Here is a 17110-nt window from a genome sequence, read left to right as displayed (position 1 = left end):
AAGTAACAGAAACAGGATTAAATTAGTGGTTGAAAGAGCAAAGTTGCATCCCAAAGACAAACCCAAAGTCTTTGACTGAGCTGGAGGCCGTAACCAGGTCCTGACGTAGCAGAAGAAAGGGGTGGGATGGTTAGGAGGCTTTGGTGTGATGCAGCCATGAAAAAGGTCTGGGCTGTAGGAAGCAAGTGATGGAGAAGATCACACCTGAAACGCTTTGTGTTACTCATCTATGAATCAGAGCTGAACAGGAACAGAGGAATGAAAGCAAAAACCAGGGAGAGGTGAAGCATCGAAGATAAAGGACAACACTGGTCCAAGAACAAATGAGCTGTGGATGACTTTGGGATGAAAATCAGGAGGTTTCTCATTGTCACAGGAGAGAGCTGTTGCAAGAGCTCCCCAACGGGGTCAACAGGGACTCAAGGACATGCTTTCAGTCCTGTCTTCTCAGCAAAGCCTCCACGCGAGAGAAGGACATCTGCATCCCATGGGTGGTTGTAAATGGCAGCAGCAAAACTTGCAGTTTGTAAGATACTTGTGGTGGGGAGTGAGCGCTCCTGTGTGCAAACAGCCGAGCAGTGAGAAGAGATGGGAGACAGGTGAGCGGAATTCAACAGCAATGAGGCATCGGGTGGCAACCTCCACACCCAGCAAATGGCTGTAATAACAACTCTCGGCAGTGCCTCGGAGCTCTTCGTGAAGGGCAACAAACTCCACCGAGTGCTAAATTCTGCAAGGGGGACATGGAAGGAACCGGCCCAGGGTAGGAACCCAGTGTCCTTGTTCCTGTTGTTACCCTGGTGGTTTTGATTTAATGACATTTTCCCCCAATATCAGAAAACCGTCGGCCATGGGGAGGGCTGGGTGACAGAAGGTGGGTTGGGTCATCACAGCGCATCTCCCCAGGAGATGAGTCAACATTAGTCCCTCGGCAAAAATGAAGGGAGAGAGGGGAGAGGTGAAATTCTCATCTGAGCACGCACCGTCTCTAAAACGGATGCCAGAGTTTTCCCCAGCTCCTCTTTCAGCCTGGGAGGAGGTTCAGCTACACCTTCTCAGACATCCCCCTCGGCAGGGTCTGTGGGGAGTGAAGCTCCACCGACTGCCGCCGACGGACCTCGCGCTCTGCCCAGTCCTCCTCCGGCTCGAAGCCTTTGAAGATGGCGAGTCTCTCTGAGAAGGTTTTGGCTTGTGGGAAGAGGATGTAATTGTAGATGATGGAGGCTGCTGCTGCCCCAACCAGGGGACCCACCCAGAAGACCTGGGGAAAAGGGAAAGAGAATAGGGTGAGCAAAAACCAGCCTGAGTTTGGAGGACGCAGAGGAACCAGGGTATCTGAAGAGCATTGCAGGGGGCTTATGCTCCTTCCTACCCTGTGCGCACTGGGAGCAAAATGCAGAAGCCAGCTCTGCTTTGGCCATTGATGTTGACCTCAACTCTCATCCATTGCTGTCATGCCTGAATATACCTAACCAACTTTGTCTTTCCTCCTCTGTTGAGAGCTGTGTGATCTTCACTAACGATAGACCCATCATGAGCACATGGAGAAGTGTCTTCCTACCCATTTACACATCACTATGGAGAGGAGGAAGCTACCAGCTTGGGCTGGACACCTCTGATCACGTCAGCCTGAACCACCACAGCTCTGGCTCAGAATGTTCTCTTTGCAGATGGAAATGCCTGGGGGTGTTCCCCAAGGAGCTGGTGGAAAACGTGTGTCCAGATCCAACTGGAACCAGGAAAGGTTCCCAGGACCGGCAAGAAGAGCTCCATGCTCCAATGGTTTTCCTTCTTTTGTTAGGTCATGGTCAACAAATCACACACCCTTTTCCTGTTGTAATGCACCCTGCCTAGATAAGCCAATTAAGCACCCAGCAGCCCCACCTCTTTTTGCTAATCTCTACATCTCTCCTCCAGCTGGGAGGTGGCATGGAAATGCCACGAATCTGGCTGGCTCTGTGGGTTTCTAGGAATATTGGTAATTTTGGGGGGGCTCATTCCACCAAAACACCCCATAGACTCGACTTCTTACCCAGTGGTCACTGAAGTCGCCGACTATCACAGCAGGGGCGAAAGATCTGGCTGGATTCATGGAGCAGCCGGTGTAACGGATCTGCCGAGAAACACCACGCATTGTTAGCGTTAAGCCCTTTTAGCACATTTTAAAAAATCCCGGCGTGTTATTAGCACGATTCATTCACTGAGCTGCTGTTTCACCCTCCAGCATGCCTGTTCCAGGAAAAGGGATGCTAACAGCTCCCAGCACCTGAGTCAACATGGATGAGTTGTCTGTATTAGCACATCTTTGGTGCGAGCACATGTGTCCTGTGCACCGTGCAGCTCAGCTGCAGGCTGGGTGACGTGACCGGGACCGCAGGGACAAGCTCCTGCTGTGCCTCTTCCTGGAGCAAATCACTCCTCCTTGCCACCGAGGATGGGAGAAGAATAGTCCCATAGACACATGTGCTTGCAGATCGTTAAGGATGGAAGATGTGGTGTGAACATCGCTGTTTTCAAGCGTGCATGGGGAGGCTGGGAGGGTCGGGGGCTGCTTTGGTCTGTCACCCAGGAGGGATTTCCCTGGGTGTCCATCCCAGTCTTATCATGGTCTTGACTGCCTCAGTTGCTGACACATTCACTGCAGGATAGAAGACCCTACTGATCCCCAGCAGCTCCCTACGGCTCTCCAGGAGCAGCAGAGCCCAGCAGGTTAAGTTTTTTTCATGCCAAATAAAAGATGAGCTCAGGCTATGGCTCTGTTATGCCTTTGGTGGGATTTTTCTCCTCTATCCGCTGGAAATCCATGGGAACCACATCACCTGTCCACCCTGGAGCACGCGACCAAGCAGGCTTTGGGCATAAAGGCAAAGACAACCTAACAAGAGCTGTGTTTTAGCCTGTTCTACGCACCCCAAGGAGATGTCCCACGGCAACAGAAAGGCCAATGGACAGGGCAGGAGAGCCCAGGTTGTCCTCCCGGCGTTCGTCAGTAGAAGCGAAGATGCACAGGACCAGCTGGAAGGTGAGGAAGAGCTCAACGGTCACCGCCTGCCCCGTCGTTGTCTCGTTGTGCAGCTGGAAGGGGAGAAAAAAAGGTGTCTCAGGGACAGGGAAGTTTGGGGAACTGTGTTGGAAATGTGGAGGGGGAAACCCAAATCAAAGAGAACCAAAAAGGACATAGGAAATAGGTGGGATTTTTGGCACCAATATGAAGAGGAGGAAAAATTTCCCAGGTAAAAGGAAAATTGGGTCAATAGGTAATACTTGACTGACATGGCAGGAAAAGTTTTAGTTGCATTTCTTTGGGTATTTTTTTCCACTCTTCTTTTACCCACCAGGGATTTATTATTTTTTTTTTTCTTTTCCCCAAACTTAAAATGCAAAATGCCTTTTGGAAAAGTTTACAAATTGCATTTTGAAAATGTCAAAAAGAAATGTTTGGACATTTAAAAAAAAAAAAAAATCCCTTCCCACACTTTTTTTAACTGAAAAACCTCCACTCCTTGGTGGTTTTTCATCCAGATCTGGACGGATCTGGCAGCGCTGTCGGCGTAATCTGCAGCTGCAGATGGGAGACCTGCCTGCGGTCTCCCGTCGCTGCCCCTTCCCTCAGCCTGTCCTGGCACATCTCTGCCATTTCTTTCCCTGTGTCACTCCTGGTTTGGACACCGTGCATCCTCCCAAATGCTGATCCCAAGGCCACTTCGCTCGGTGACATCATGAAGGTGGCAGATGTTCTCCTTGCCAAGATCCAGAGGCGGATCATGCTTGCTCTCCTCTCTCTGATATTCCCTCCCCACCCCCACCCCCTTTTTTTTTTTTTTTTTATGGGTAATCTGTGCAGGCAGCTACAAGATGAACAGCCCACGGGGGAAAAAAATATCAAAATCCCTATTCCCTCTTTTAGGTGGTTTAAGCCGCAAAATAACAGAGCTAGGCGTTGCGAAAGTCTCTCTTAAAACTCCTACTTGCTTTGTTGGGTTTATTAAACATCAGCTATTATCGGTCTAAATAGTCTTGTTCAGATTAATCCGCAATCCCTTTTTCAACCCTCTTAATCTCTTTGGCAGCGAAGCCGGGTCCTGGCAGTGCCTCCCTGCTGCAAGAAAGGAGATTTCCATGTGCCGCTTCCTAAAACATGCTGCCCGCCTCCTCCCTCCCCACTCGGCTGTGGTTCGGGTGATGCTGGTCCCAGTCTCTACAGGAGACAGAGCTGCCTGTGTCCGTCTGAAGAGGAGTGGTGGGGCATGGAGGAAAGAGAGGGGATAGTGAACCCTGTGGCTTTTAAATATGTTTTTCCCCTCTTTTTTATTACGTGCCTGCGTGGGGAAGGGGATGTCGGAGGTTGGGATACCACTGCATTCTCCAAGGTTGTTTTTTCCCCCTGCATGTGTGAACCCAGTTTGGAATCCTTGTGATGGTTCTGGCACTGTGCGGTGGCACTGCCCAGGCACCTGTGTGTGGTGGGCATTGGGATGAACCAGCTGGACCTGCTGTGGCCATCCCTTCGCAGCTTGGCGAGCGGTGTATCTAATGAAAAGCTGGGATTTAGATGCCCCATCACCACCACCACCACTCTGGTGCAGCATCTCCGTTGCTGGGAACCTGGCACGGCAGCCTGTAAATAGTGCCATGGTGTAACACAGAGGGGAGAAAAGCCACACCAAGACTGGAAAGTAGGACAACCTTGGGGCAAGAGGAATGGAGAGGTGATGCTTTTGGTTCTGTCCTCCCCTAAATGCCTGGGTCTCCTCCAAATCCATCTCCTCCACAATACAGCCCTGAGATGATGGTGGCTTTGTCTTCTAAGGGTTGTGGCCATCTAAGTTGATGTGGCCACCTGGATCATACCTCTGGTTTTTGCCTTAAAGAGCAGAGGAGCCAGCCTGGACTCCTGCCTTCATCCCTGCTCCTGGAAGGACCCTTCATGCAGCAAGTTCATGGTGCTGGGCTGCAGCTGACAGTGGCTTCCTACCCAACCCGAAATAAAGAGGGGTCCTTGCTGGCCACAAACCCCTTCTTCACATCCCTCAGCCTTCCCAAAAGCCTTGCCCGATCTTGCCTGCTCCCTTCCAAGCCCATCCATGGGCTGAAGTCTTACCTTGTTGATGGCCAAGCCTTCCCGGGAGTCTGCAGGGGTGATCTCGTGTAAGATGGCAGCCCCCACAACACCCCCCAGGAGCTGGGCCACCACGTAGAAGACCGCGCGGAGGAAGGAGACTTGGGAGCCGATGAGGCAAGCCACCGTCACTGCTGGGTTGATGTGGGCTCCACTGATGTGCCCCAGGGCTTGGACAAGCGTGCCGATGGCCAAGCCAAAAGCCAGCGCTATTTGAAGGATGCTGGGGGTGGAAGCTGAGGGCCAGTTCAGAGCAGAGCCCAGGCCAAAGAGGACAAAGACCAAAGTTGCCAGAAATTCTGCAAAGACAGCCCGGGTGAAGGCTACGGATCGCAGTTCCCACATCATGGAGTGGCGGCTGTTGGAGGCTGCAAGGACTGACCCTGCCTGTGGTGCCTTCAGACAATTGCGACCGCGGCTACTGTGTCCATAGAGGGTGACAGGGGGACAACATGTATATATATATGGACGAGGGGGGGCGAAGGATCACCTGCTGAAGGAGGTGGGATTGTGGTCCTAGGAAATCTGATGCTTTTTTTTTTTCATTTGTGTTCCAGCTGAGGGAATATCTGACCCTGCCCCCTCTATTAAAGCTGCGGAATGCAGCATTCGCCACCCTTGGGAGGTCATAAATCAGCCTCGAGCAATGCCATGAAGCACTGCTCCTTTTCTCCTGTCCTCTCTCTTACTCGGAGTCTGATCCCCAGAGGTGCTCGTTGCTCCTCTCTTTGAGCTCCACCACCTGCAGCACGGAGAGGAGAGCAAGGGGGGGTCTGTAGGGCCAGAGATGGAGCTGAGGTGGGGTTGTGTTGAAAAGCAAGATGTGGGCTGTGATTAAATAACCAGGCAAAACCGGATACAAAGGAGTCTCTCAGAGGCACAGAACTCCAAGTGACTTACTACGGCTTAATTCCTCAGAGTACCAGAATTTTACAGCCTGGGCACAGATTTCCTACCCAGAAAAATGGGAACCAGCCCCAAGAAATGACTGTCAGGAAAGAAATTCTACTGTGAAAAAATGACATGTACAGCTGGAGTACCAGCTGTGCTCTAATTATGGGGATTTTGGCCAACTCAGCTTCTTGGTGATAATCTTCGAGAGAAGAACGATATTTTCTTCTCTGGAGCATGGTTCGTCACATCAAACCATCCAACAAGTCCATTTTCCTTTTTCTTCCATTGCTTAGGGCACATTTGCCCATTCCTGGGTGATGTCTGTAAAGACTTTTGCTCCCTGTGTCACTGGGGTGAGTTGGTTTGCTGGAAAGATAGCACGTTTCTTTTTTTCCCCTTGTTAGCAGACTCTGTAGTTTCCCTAAAGCACAGCAAGCTGGGAGGAGCGCTCCCCCAGGGTAGAGCTGGAGTTGAAAGGACCATTTATTTTAGAGGGACGCAGAACACCAGAACTGAGAGTCAATTTTTTGGCTCTGACAAAAGCTGCTGCTGTGGGATAAACCAAATATTTTTCCCTTCCAGAGGAACCGTGAGAGTGTCACCGAACTGATGTGAAATGTTGGTGCAAAATATTCCATATTGCTCAAATCATGTCACAGAATCATAGAATATCTCAAGTTGGAAGGGACTCATAAGGACATGTGAAGGCCTGTTCTTTCCTCCACAAAAGGCGGGTAACAATAAGTGTCAGTTGGACTAGATGATCGCTGTAGGTCCTTTCCAACTGAACTATTCTGCTTCGCTTCTCTCTTCTCTTCTCTTCTCTTCTCTTCTCTTCTCTTCTCTTCTCTTCTCTTCTCTTCTCTTCTCTTCTCTTCTCTTCTCTTCTCTTCTCTTCTCTTCTCTTCTCTTCTCTTCTCTTCTCTTCTCTTCTCTTCTCTTCTCTTCTCTTCTCTTCTCTTCTCTTCTCTTCTCTCCTCTCCTCTCCTCTCCTCTCCTCTCCTCTCCTCTCCTCTCCTCTCCTCTCCTCTCCCTCTCCTCTCCTCTCCTCTCCTCTCCTCTCCTCTCCTCTCCTCTCCTCTCCTCTCCTTTTCTCAAAAAGATGCTTATGGGGACATTGCTTTTAACAAGGGAGAGACTGTGGTGAGAACAAGCCCTGTCTGTGGATGAATCTGGAGCCTGGAAGACTTGTATTCGACTTTTTCCTTTGAAAATCCTTCTCTTGGTCTTCCTCGGGGACTGTGGCCCATCACGGCACCACTCTAACCTCCAGTTTTCCAACAATGAAGCCAATCTCACAAAACAAGTTGTGAGGCTAAATATATTTGGGGTGCTGATGAGCCAGGAAACATGGTCACATCCAGTCTGTAGGCTCTTCTCCTGCCTACCTGGTGCAGATTTGGGAGCTTAGCGTTCCTCAAGAACTAGTTACGTCTGGGACCGATTACGAACGCAGGTTGTTATTAGTGCAGCGAATGACAGAGAACGAATACGGGCAATTAACTGGAGTTGATACCCTACTTGATTAATGGTTATTCATGGCACGCAAGTTGTGATGTATCAGCACTTAACGAAGACTAATTAAAAGGAAAGAGAAGTAAGCAGGATTAGCTCTGAGCAGTTTAATAATCTAACACAGCCTCATGGTCCTCACTTCTATCTGGCAACGCGCACGTTCTTCGCAGCTCTTGTTCACGCTGCGTTTTGAGAGGTTTGTGCTACGGACGGTGGGTTTCTGCTGCGCACGCGATGAAAGGACCGGGGTGGCACCATCTGGCTGAAGGGAGCTCTGCTATCGGGGTCTTTGCCGCAGGGCCAAGCAAATTATTGCTGTGGGATGCTGCTTTCCAGCAAGAGCAATAACACACCACAGCTTTCACCCAGAGACCTCCAGCACTGTGGTTATGGAAATCCTTCTGGTTTTACAGAGAGGGGGTCCATGGCATGACGTTGGTAACACCAGGCAGTGAGTCAGGGGCAGAGCCGTGGCCACGCGTCCTGCCATGTGCCTGGGAACTGGAGAAAGAGGAGACCAAGCAAGCTGAAGAGCTTGGTACTGGGTTGCTGAAGCTCTGCTCAACTCCAGGAGGGGTTCCTGGAGCCTCTGGTGTTGACGGTAACGTGGCTTTACACCTTACGCCGTGTGCTGCAGCTTTGGGAGCACATTGCGGCCCTGTGGCAAAGCCATCTGAGGTGGGAAAGTGTGTTATTTTACATTTTAATCCACAGCCCTCGGAGTGCAAGGACGTTATCAGCCCTCCCCTGGGATCAAATGCAAATGGTCATTAAGAGTGTGTTGGCGCCTGCGGAGGGTTGATACACTGCGCTTCCTCTCGATGGCGGAACATGGCCTGGTAATGTGTTTTTGAAGAACATTTTGCAAGCAAGGGAACCGTGCTTGCACAACAACTTGCTTCTCGAGTGACTTAGATGGCTCAGATATCTTTGCTTCCCTGGCTTTCAGGAAAGTATAAACATCTTTAAGGTATCTCCATTCCATCTAAAATACCTCCAAGCCACAGAGAATAAAAGATTTATTGCATAAACAACAGTGAGTTTTCCTGCTTGGATCCGATCCGTCGCAGGAGGTGTGTGCGCTGCCCAGACCTTGCTGGAAGCTCCGTTTTTTGCTCTTTTCTGTGACTAGAGAGGGCCTGCAGACAGCTCTCCCCTCCTCTCCCGCAGCCGAACAGCCGGCTCGAGCCCATGCTTCACATGGCAGCAAATGCCCTTTTTATTAGACACCAGAGAATCCACAGGAGGACACTAAGTCTTGGGAGAAAACTTTATACAAGCCCAGCTATTACTGGTTCTGCTGTTTGTTGAAATAAATGTTTTCTTTCCAAGAAAGGAGGTGTAAAATTGAAAATGCTACCTCTGAGAGTTCTGTAGGGGAAACCTTTAAAAGAAGCCAAAGGATAAGAAGGAAAAAAAAAAATTAAAAAAAATCTTTATTTTAATATTGTGACTAATCTTCTTGTTTCTCAGTTGAGGTTTTCCGCTTGCCACCCGGATCAATGCGTGTGCCGGTGCATTTGGCCCCATCCACGGCCCCCAGTGGAGTGCAGGGGACGGGAGCCATGGACTGCCAGGATGCGTGAGGAAGCGGAGCAGATGAGAACAAGGGGATGGAGATGTTTGTGCCAGGATCGGCAGGGGCAGAAACACCTCAGCTGACTTTGCACCCAGGAATTGGAGCTTCTGCAGCATTAATTTGGCTCCAGGGACCTTTCCACCCTGAACATCCCGACCCTCGTGGGCATCACCCAGGCAGGTGGGTCGGTGGGTGTGGGTCCCGCTGGCAGGGAGAGGACCAAACACGGGTCCCTCAGCTTCTTCGAGTCTGAGTTTGTTAACCATTGGGTTCCCGCTGCCCATTGCAGCACGGGGCGTACAGAGACGGCTGCTCCCAGGGAGGTGCAAAGCATCGCAGGGGGTGGTTTAAGACCCCTTTTAGCTCCAGGCTGGTTCGTGATGGGACGCAGCAGCACAGCTCCTGCTGCAATGCGAACCCAGGCACGTTTTAAACTGCATTTTGTAAATGTCCCAGGAAAGCCTTACCTCTCCCCCACTGCTGGTGGGAGAACAGAGAGAGCAGAGGATAATGTCTGTATTCCCCACAGCAAGGTGACCATCAGGAAAAATTATACTCTCCCATTGTCATATGACATCAAAAGGACATTCACCCAGAGGAGCAAAATGGAAAAAAAATCAACACCTTTTCCGGCATTTCAGGCCAAATCCTAAATCCCTATTCATGCACAACTTCTGCTGGCTCTTGCGGTGTTTATTGTTCTTGTTTTAATTGAAGCAGAAGGATTAATGCAGCCCTGATTTCCTTCACTGACTTCAATGAATTGAGCTTGAGCACGGGCCAGGAGCCGGGCCCGGTCTTAGGAGAAGGCTTCATTTTATTTTTTTGTCCCATCTCAAGGACTTGCAAGTTGGGTCCTGAATGTTTGCCCAGGGTCTTGCCCAGTCAAGGCAGACGGTGAAACTCTGGCATCGGTGGAGCTGGGCTATGGATCACCTCAGGATCAGCCCACGTTTCTGGTGGCTGTATAAAGCCCTGACATCCATGAAGACCGCGAAACCTTCCACCCCAGCCTGGTCTGGTTCTCTACAGCAACTCGGCAGGGATTTAACTATTTCCTCCTGTGATTTGCAGGAAAATACATTTTTTCTTTTGCTAACAACAGGATAAAGAGACCCAGAGGAATGCCCAGAACCGGGGAGAGGGAGAAACTGTGCTTTCTGCATCTGCAGAGAGACTTAATAGACAAGATTATGGCCAATCCCAACATCCTGCAAGGTCAGGGACAGGGCTGAGGTAGGCGATGACCTCCCTTTAATCACGCCTGAAGGGGCGAAGAAAGGAGAGCGTCATTCCCTTGTTTGAGTGCTGAAGTTAAAGGCCAGGGCACGGCATATTTTGCATAAACATTTATAAGAAAATAATTAATGTTTTTTCCCCTTGATTCCATGAAACAAAGCCAGACACCATGAGATCCATATAGCTAGCAGATTCTGAAGTGAGATAGACCCCGTGGCCTCACCAGGTCTTGTAAGCTCCATGCGACTTACCCAGGCATGAATATTACATTAGTTAAAATCAATCAGGTTGCAACATCGTCCTCAGGTGACAGAACTGAGCGGGAGACCTCAGCTTCACCCTTTGCCGGATACCCAGTGTTATGGTTGCAATACAAATCACATCTAATGAGCCAAACTCCCAGCGGGTGTAAAGTTGGGACGTGGCTTTGACATCACCGCAGTGACATTGACCGAGAGCAGCCACTCTCTGGCCTTTGCACTATTTTCCTCATTTTAATGTAAATCAGAAGTAATCAAGCTGAAGCCCATGAAGGAGAAGTAAAGGAGCTCAATTCAGACGCCTTTCTCTAGGTAATTCTCCTGGATTTAAGAAAACCCCCAAAACGCTAGGTTAGATACTTCCAGGAATTGGTCCTGCTGGTGGCTCTAGAAGCAATGTCCCCTGTCCCCTCCCGTCCCATCTTCTGCAGCCCTGTGGATGGGAGATGGTCATTGCTCTAAGGGATTGCAGAGCCAGGACTGTTGCAATATGTTGTCTATGTACCATAGAATCACAGAATCATAGAATGGTTTAGGTTGGAAAGGACCTTGAAGATCATCGAGCTCCAACCCCCCTGCCATAGGCAGGGACACCTCCCACCAGACCAGGTTGCCCAAGGCCACATCCAGCCTGGCCTTGAACACCTCCAGGGATAGGGCCTCAACAACCTCTCTGGGCAACCTGTCCCAGAGCCACACCACCCTCAAAGTGAAAAATTTCTTCCTAATGTTTAATCTAAACCTGCCCTCTTCCAGTTTGAAGCCATTCCCCCTCGTCCTATCACTACATGCCCCAGTAAAAAGTCCTTCCCCATCAATCTGTGTGCTGACTGCTCACCGGTGCTGCTGGACTTTTTTGGCTGCTATCTCTTGACCTTTGCTGGGAGGGACGCGGGACTGTGTCCAGCAACTTTACTTTCCAGAAGAGGCTGTTGTCCCAGCATCTTTCCCTGGGAGCTGCTGGTGCAGAGTGCTGGTGAGGAGTGAATGGTGCACAGATGAAAGTAGGTTATTGTGAAAATCCCTCTAACCACCAGCTGGGATTGATGGAGAAAGAAAAAAAATGTGCTTAGCTTCTGAAAACAGCATCTTTCATCTGAGACCAAGGTCAGTGCTGTGGTCCTCATTGTACAGATAAGGGGAGTAGTGCAAGAAACTTTGCGGTCACAGGGGGAAAAGAAGGATCACTTTCAGGCTGAAGTGGCAGCAATCACAGAGAGAAAGCCAGATGAGATGTCAGATTACATTAAATCCCTCCCAGCTGTTAAACCGAACAGTCATTTTAAAATCAACTATTGAGTATGAAGCTGCTTCTGCCTCTGCTTTGGTGGAGCACGGAGCTGAGGTCTGGGTATGGAGGCGGGTGGCTGCAACTGCTCAGTGGCGTCTTCAACTCAGAGTCTCAGCACAACGCTAAAAATGTGAAGCCCACCACATGCAATCTCCCTGGCAGCCCAGAGCTGCTGTGTGGTCATGAAGTGGTGCCGTGTGCCCCGTAACTCGCAGAGTTATGGAAGACTCCCAGCTGCGGTGGGCTTGTCCTCCACCCTGGGCTTTCCAGTGCTCAGTGCCCAAAGGCCTGTGGGGTTTGTGCAGAACCAGTTGAACGATTAACAGAGAGTTGGGTTCCCACCCTCGATGGGCTCCAGGGAAAAGCAGTGCAGCAGGTGAATGGGATGGTTGGCCCAGAACCGTGAGGGCAAGAACGGCTGTGTGGGTTAATGGCTTTGCCCAAGGGCCATGGGCATCCACCAGCTTCCCTCTGGCCTGAAATTATCGTTACAGGGGCTTGGAGACTGGCTTGGAAACAATTACTCCATTCTGGGACAGCATCAGGAACAAGGTTAAGACCTTGGTGTAAGTTCCCAGAAGGTCCTCTCCGCCGAGCTGCTAGCAGAGAGCTGCTTTGGTGATGATCATTTTCATATCAAACATAACCTTTATGTTTTTCATGTTTTCCGCATTGGTTCAGGATGTTCCTCCCACCCCAGATGGAGATTTATGTTGAATCCGGGAAGGTGGGAAAAGGAGGGAGAGGAGCAAAACAGTTGAATAGATTGGATACCACTCATGAAAAGGCCTCAAGAGCCTTCACAGCTGGTCCTTGGCCCTTTCCACCATGCTGGACTCTGCAGAGGTCTCCTTTGGTCCATGGGATCAACATATGCTGGGAAACAGCTAGGACAGACTCCAAAACTGCTCCTAAAACTTTTACGTAAGTCATGTAGCTAGGAGAAGATGAAACCTATTTCTTTAAAATTTTAAAGGGTTTCTTCTCTCCTTGTATCCTTTTTCATCTCGGTCTGTCTGTCTATCACCTTTCATCCTCTTTTTCCCCTGTGTGCCTCTTTCTCTCCCTGCGTTATGGTGCTGCCCAGACACCAGCTTCCGCGCCGAGGCTGCGACAGTGAGGCAACCGCAAAGTTGGTTTCATATAAGCCTCTGGCTCTTTCCCACTTCTGAGCATTAAGGTTCAGCGTGGGATATTTTTGTTTGTGGTTAGTTACTTGATTTCTGTGTGGGTTTTTGGGTGCGGCACAGGGATTGGGCTGACAGCAGCGTGAATTGCCATCCTACTTTTGTAGAACAACTTTTTGAGGACTTTTTTTTTTTTTTTTTTTTTAATTCTGGGCTATTGCACTAATTTCCGTTGATGCCCATGTTGATGGGATCTGGCCCTGGGGTGTCAGCACAATTTGCTTCGCTTTCTTGAATTGTATGAAGTGGAGAGGAGCATTGGCAGCTCTTCTGAGACCTCGCCAGCGAAGTCCAGCATGTGGAAGGCATCGCTGTCTCCTGGGTGGGACTGAGCTGCCCAGAGAGTTCTGCCTTTCTTTTTGCTGATCCGATGGAGCACGTAAATTTGTTGCAGTGGGAATCCAAGAGGGGTCAAGTCTCCTTTTGAGGGGTGTGTGGGGGTGAGTGTGGTCATACACCAGAAATCGTGAAAATCACGCTCAACGAGTGCACACCGAGCCTGCAAACCTTCAACCTCGGGTTACTGTGGAGCGCGAGATCCCTCATCTCAGATGGGGACAGCCGACAGGAGGAAACAATAGCGCGAATCAGGTCGCTCGTGATACACAGTGGGAGAGGAATCTGTAGACGGACGGGCAAGTTTGAGGAAAAGAAGGTACTTTCAGCAAGGCAGACGTCAATCTCCTGACCCGGCAAAGTCACATGTGCGGGGATGTTCCGGGAGAGATATGTTTTAAGGACGAAAGGGAAGAAAGAGGCAGCTCCCTGGGAACTCTGAAGCTGCGCAAAGGAGGAACTTAAAGTGTTTGCTCGCTTAGGGACGTAGGCAGATGTCGTGGGTTTGGAGGACAGGGGACACACTACCAGCTATTGCTGGGACATCACTGGGGCAGATGGGAAGCGCCCTCACTTCTAACTTTGAGCTTCCAGGGCAAAGACAGAGGCTCCTTCCAGGATAGCACCACAAATAGTGGATTTTAGGCCAGTTTCAATACTGGAAATTGGGGCTCTGAAAAGCAGCAAAGCTCTTTCCTCCATCTCTGCTCCCTGCGGATGGGTCCCGGCGCGGGGCTGCTGCGTCAGGCCGTGGGTCACTCATTGCACAGGCTCTTAAGAATTTAAAAAATTCCTGCGCACATCCCTGGGCCGTATTATATAAAGTTCCTTCATAATAGTTTAAAGAAGAAACTGCACAGTGGCATGAAGGTGCCACTCGAAGTGTTACTCAAACCTGTTCTGTTCCCCCACTCCCAGTGAGGCGAGTTTGCATACTTGTGCAATTCCTTTCGTTTAACAGCATCAAATGCACACGATGGTGGTAAGAACATGTTCTTCTGGCAGCGATGAGTGAAATGCGCTCCTGAGCAGCTGAACAATTTAATCCTGGGGAGTGCCTCATCTTTATATTTATCTATTTGCTTGGTTGGTGTATGCACATGTGTTGTTGTTACTCTCTGACGTGGTTTGTGGGTATCGCGGATTTTGCTTCCGTTTATTTTTTAACCTCACCACCGGGACCCGTTCCCTGCGATTCACCAAAATCACACACCGCAGCTCTGGAGGCATTTTAACAAAAAAAAAAAAAAAAAAAAAAAAAAAAAGGCAAAGTTTCTCAAAGCACCCAAATCCTGGCACCGTTTAGCCCCACGTCATGGGCAAACAACTGCAAACAACCCAGAAGCTTACTTGGATAATGGTCCCCAGCGGAGTGGCAGCTACTGCCCGCCACTAGGGTTTGAGCCCTCTCTAATTAAAATGTCCTTCTGAGGGCTTAAATGAATTTTAGCCAGCAGCTGGGGGGGCTTTGATCAGGTGTGACAGCTCAGCTGGGCAGGATTTTCTTCCAGGCAATGGAAAACTGATGGTATAAAGGGGGTGATGGAGGTTTGGGTTTCTTCTTTAGGCTCAAGCACCAGCGCTGGCTGTCATGGCCTGCAGGAGCCGGTGAGGAGAACATCCCACCCCAAAGAGTTCTGGCTTGTCCAGCTCCTTACATTGCATGTTAAGGGGACGTTATCTCAGCTCGTCAGGAACAGCTCGGAAGAAAGAAGGGCTATTTCGGCTGAAAGACTCTGTGCAAGAACAAGAAGGTACGAGCTGGCCAGGAAGGGAGATGCTGGCTCTTGGGAGCAGGTTTCCACCTCTCGTGGGGTGGTCTCTCGGGGCTGGGAGGCACTGGGAGCCCCGTGCCTACCCTGTGCTGGGACGCTGGCAGGATGGGAGGTGAGGGTAGGGCTTTGCCCCTCAAGAATAAGGGTGTTTTTCTTTCTTTGACCCTTCCAAACCCCTCTTCTGGCATGCCCTGGTGTTGACAGCTTGCTTGGTAATCTCCCATCTAGGGACCAAGCCTGGTGGCAGGATTTAGCATTAATAATCCATGGATTCAGCAGCTGGAAAGCCTAGCATAAATTCCTGGTTTTTTAATGTTGTTTTTTTTTAAGTCCATGGCAGAACATTCACTGCCAGTGGGGGCTTCTCCCTCTTGGGGATGGGGTAAAGAACATTTACAGAGGGCTCCAGGGTGTGCCATCACGTATGTTGATGCAGCAGATCCCTTAATTATCTCATCAGGTTTGCTTTACCTTGTTTTTGATGTGATTGAGTGTTCAGCAAAGTTGCTTTAATCCCTGTGAAATCCCTTATGGACTTGGCAGGGTGTGGCTTTGGCAGAGGGTTTTTTTTGGTTGGTGGTTTGTTGTTCTTTTTTCCTATTAAAGGTCTGTGTGTGCAGGCGAACGGCCGCCCCACATGGCCCGATGCTGAGCAGGACCAGTGGCTGGTCAGGGAGTTGGATGGGGGATGTTGACCAGTTGCACTGATGCTGTGCACGAGCATCTCAATCTGGAATCCGGCTCTTGTGCACACTTATCCTGCTGCATCTGTGAGATTGGGAAAAGCAAAGATCCAGAGGAAATGACCTTTTTTGGTAGGACTCTGGCACGTTTAAGAGCTTCCAGCTCAAACAGGAAAGCCAAGAACCAGGCTTGGAGCAGCTTTTTTTGGTGGAGGAGGATGGTCTCTGCAAGGGCTGAAGGGCTCTGCTTTTCATCGCTGTCAGCTAGGCAGAGTCATCCTCCTCTTCTCCACGGCAGGGATGAGGCCCGTTTCAAGCCTTGTAGCCCATGGGCTCTCCCAGCTCATTTTCCCGGCTCTGGAGAGACACTGTGGTTTCTCACAGCCCCACGAAAACATTCCCTGTTAGTGCTGGATATGTTTTGGGGCTGGGCGGTGAGGGAAGACCAAGATGCCCTCTGGGAGCTCAGGGGGTGGGAATGGGCCTTGTAGACAACAGGGCGGTGGAGGGGTTTGGTTTCTCTTCCCTGCTGCTTTTTATTTAGAGGGAGGCTGTTGCAGTAGGCAGCGCCATCTGCTTTTCTTTGCTGAGGGTTTTTCCTCTTCCAGACCCAGTATTTTTAACTCTTGGAAGCATCTTCAGCCTGGGATGGAGCACATGGGGTCCCACATCATCCCACCAAGGAATCCGGCTCAGCCAGGGGCTGCAGCTGGGATGAGTCCCTCTGGGGTTGGTGAAGAAAACGGGTGTCTCCTTTCTCGCTGGGATGCCACACATCGCCTGGAGTTTCTGTTCCCAAGCTCTTGACCCCTTGGTTCGTCCCCAGCTCTAAGGGGATCGAGAAGCCAGGTGTGGTTTCCTGGTGGTGGGTGGCAGCAGCTCAAACCCCACCTGCTGGGTTGAGTTTCTCTCCCTCGCTGGGGACCTGCCCAGTTCTCCACCTTCGCTCAGCCTCGAGGAGAATGAAAGCCCTTGAGGAGCTTGTGGTTAACAGGCACTTAATTGATTCTGAATAATCCTGACAAGTTTTTGCAGTCCTTGTGGTAATCGCCTCTCTTTCCAATTGAATAGCTGGGGCTGGGTCTGTGCGGATGCCAGCTGTACATTGCTGGGCTGCATTCTTCCATTTCCAGCTCACGCTTTCCTTTTAACCCTTCCACTGCCAGCTTCTCTGCAGGAGCTGCGAATGTTTGGGGTTTTTTTTGTTTGTTTTTTTTTTTTTTTTTTTTTAC

The 17110-nt window shown here is 50.2% G+C and overlaps 1 protein-coding gene across 1 annotated transcript; it reads right to left on the bottom strand.

Moving 5' to 3' along the window:
- Positions 1–1045: 1045 nt before the first annotated feature.
- Positions 1046–5467, bottom strand: AQP2 (aquaporin 2; the record flags this gene model as incomplete). The annotated part of the gene is made up of 4 exons (XM_082496439.1): positions 1046–1261; positions 2033–2113; positions 2911–3075; positions 5102–5467. The coding sequence occupies 4 exons, from the start codon at positions 5465–5467 to the stop codon at positions 1046–1048; spliced, it is 828 nt and encodes a 275-aa protein (XP_082352565.1).
- Positions 5468–17110: the final 11643 nt, after the last annotated feature.

This window comes from Vanellus vanellus (assembly GCF_965231255.1).
Source record: "Vanellus vanellus genome assembly, chromosome: 28".
NCBI classification, from domain to species: domain Eukaryota; kingdom Metazoa; phylum Chordata; class Aves; order Charadriiformes; family Charadriidae; genus Vanellus; species Vanellus vanellus.
Note: the sequence above shows the minus strand (reverse complement) of the source record. Positions and strands in the feature narration are given on the sequence as shown.